General features: G+C 39.3%; 1 protein-coding gene across 1 annotated transcript in view; it reads left to right on the top strand.

Moving 5' to 3' along the window:
- Positions 1-1295, top strand: part of LTBP1 (latent transforming growth factor beta binding protein 1) — a gene marked incomplete at its 5' end in the record, with an annotated part of 173896 nt that extends 172601 nt beyond the window's left edge. Inside the window, one exon of the mRNA XM_008581059.1 lies at positions 278-1295. Within this exon, the coding sequence (XP_008579281.1) occupies positions 278-459 (182 nt within the window). The remainder of the gene's footprint in view (positions 1-277) is intronic.
- Positions 1296-2703: the final 1408 nt, after the last annotated feature.

Below are 2703 nucleotides of genomic sequence, written 5' to 3'. Positions count from 1 at the left end.
AGGCGCAACACTGAGGGTTGCGATCCTGTTGCCGGTCCCCAGTACAGGCGCGACACCGAGGGTTGAGATCCCGTTACGGTCAGTAAAAAAGACAAAAAAATAAATAAATAAAAAATAAGTCGCCTTTGTCTTGCATGTATTTGACACACGATAGTGGGAAAGCTCACTGGGGGCAGCAGCTTGAGGCTGGATGTCCTTGTGCCTAAGGTAAGTGTAGGTTGTGTTTCCTCACAGTGATGTTCAAGATCATTTACCTGCACGGTTTGGCTTCTTACAGATGTAAATGAATGCAATGAGTTGAACAACCGGATGTCTCTCTGCAAGAACGCCAAGTGCATCAACACCGAAGGTTCCTACAAGTGTGTGTGTCTGCCAGGCTACTTACCGTCTGACAAGCCGAACTACTGCACTCCATTGAATACCACCTTGAATTTAGAAAAAGACAGTGACCTGGAGTAAAAGAGAATCTACATAACCTAAGCCCATATACTCTGCACTGTGTAAAGGAAAAGGGAGAAATGTATTATACTTGAGACATTGCACCTAACCCAGAACGTTGAAAATACGAAAACAGCATGGGGTTGCACATCCTCCAAAGACAGAGAGAGGATGATCTAGAATGAGCCTGACTGGTGTGACAGACCAAATGGACATTTCTCTGAAAAAACAGTATATATAGTCTGTTCATATGTAAAATTCAGTGGAAAAGAGGCAGAACAGTGCTGTTATTTTAAACAGAAGGTTGTATTATTATGTCGTTTTGTTTTTTACTATTGCTTGATTAAATTTGGCATTTAAATAGTGGTGGAAATATTTTATATAATTTTCATTTTTTGGTTGTGTGGTTCCTTGGCTACTGTTTTTCTTTTTTTTTTCTGATTTAAAAATAAATCTCAAGTGCAAAAGTCATTGATGGAATATTGTTAAACTGTGTTATAGGTATTGTTACACAGGGTTATACTATTCCTGGTCTGGAGCATTTTTAAAATTCAAATTGTCTGTCCTGTGGAGCAGGCAGTGATTTTGTCTCAAAATTTTTATACACATTTGGAGAAGAGTACTTTATATTTTCAGTGTATTGTCTGATTTTAATGTCCATTCTTAGCCAAACTGTTAGCAGGTGTCAATTGGATCCCTTTCCTTCATTGAAATGGAAGAATTTATGAGCTTGTATTAGTATTGTCATATGTAAAGTAAACCCAGCAAATTTTTTTTGAAAACTTGATGATCCCCAATATATTTACCATTGTATGTTAAAGCAAAATAAATCACCATTTTTGTAGAAAAGCATTCTACCTGAGAGTAATTGTCAATGAGCACATGTGTACAAGTTGTATTCCATTCTCCCCTCTTTTGTTTTTACTAATGGTTCTCTATTAATGTAGAATCTTTTATAAGTTAGTCATTAAATGTGTTAGATATTGTTATGAATTGTTCCCCCCCCCAGTTTATATGTTGAATACTTCAGAATGTAACTATATTTGGTGATAGGGTCTTCAAAGAGGTAATTAAGGTTAAATGAGGTCATTGCAGTGGGCCCTAATTTAATATGACTGGTGTCCTTATAACAAGTGGGGATTAGGATGCAGACACACACACAAGAAAAACCATGTGAAGACACAGAGAGAAGGTGGCCATTTACAAGCCAGAAGAAATCAGTCCTACCAAAACCTTAATTTCTTTCACTTTCCAGAGTTGTGAGAGAATAAATGGCTGTTGTATAAAACACCCAGTGTGTATACTTTGTTATGGCAGCTCTAGCAAACTAACTTAGGTACATATCACAGAAAGAATGAATAATAGCTTCAAAGTTCTAGTCTTTGCTACTTAATACACATTCCCAGTCATGCAATGGTTTCATAACATAAACTGAAATTCAGAAGCCATTTTTACTTAAGAAAAGCATCTGAGTTTTTAAAAACAAACTATCTATAGGCATACCCAGCAGAAAATCTCTCCATTGACCATTTTCCTAAAAGATAGGCTTTTGCTTTTTAATACCTATAATAAGCAGAATAATGGCACCTCAAAGAAGTCCATGTCCTAATCCTTGGAAGCTGTGAATGTGTTACCTTACATGGCAAAGGGAATTAAGGTTATGGATAAGATTGCTGATCAGTTAGCCTGAAAGATTATTCTGGGTTGTGTGGGTGGGACCAGTGCAATAACAGGGGTCCTTGAAAAGAAGACCTTAAAAAGTGGAAGAGGAAGGCAGAGGAGGAGAGTCAGTGGGAGACAGGAATATGGAAGAAGCAAGCTGCCACTCTGCTAGCTTCGAAGATGGAGGGAGACGGGAGGCGGCGTGAGCCGAGGAATGTGGGCAGCCACTGGAAGCTGGAAAAGTCAAGGAAACAGAACTCCCCTAGAGCCTCCACAAAGGAATCAGCCTTGCCAGTACCTTGGCAACTTGATTTCAGTCCAGCGATTCTTGTGTCTGTTTTTAACAACAAATGCGCATTGTTCGAAGCCACTAAATTGGCAGCAATCGGATGCTGATACAATGTTGAAGCTTCACGGAGGCTTGCTGTCTTACCTATCCCTCTTACATTTATCAGCCGATGTTTAAGAGAAATGTGTGCTTGTTCAGAACGCGTTTTCATGGTGCCTTCCACGTCTAGCCCTTGTTTTTGCCTAGGGTCATGCAAATCCCCCGAAAGTAGAGCATGTGTCCAAAACTAGGGAAGGAAGCCATGTGAGTGCCTG

The sequence above is a fragment of the Galeopterus variegatus genome, unplaced genomic scaffold, assembly GCF_000696425.1.
Source record: "Galeopterus variegatus unplaced genomic scaffold, G_variegatus-3.0.2 Scaffold2244, whole genome shotgun sequence".
Taxonomy (NCBI): Eukaryota; Metazoa; Chordata; class Mammalia; order Dermoptera; family Cynocephalidae; genus Galeopterus; species Galeopterus variegatus.
This window is presented reverse-complemented; position numbering and strand designations above follow the sequence as displayed.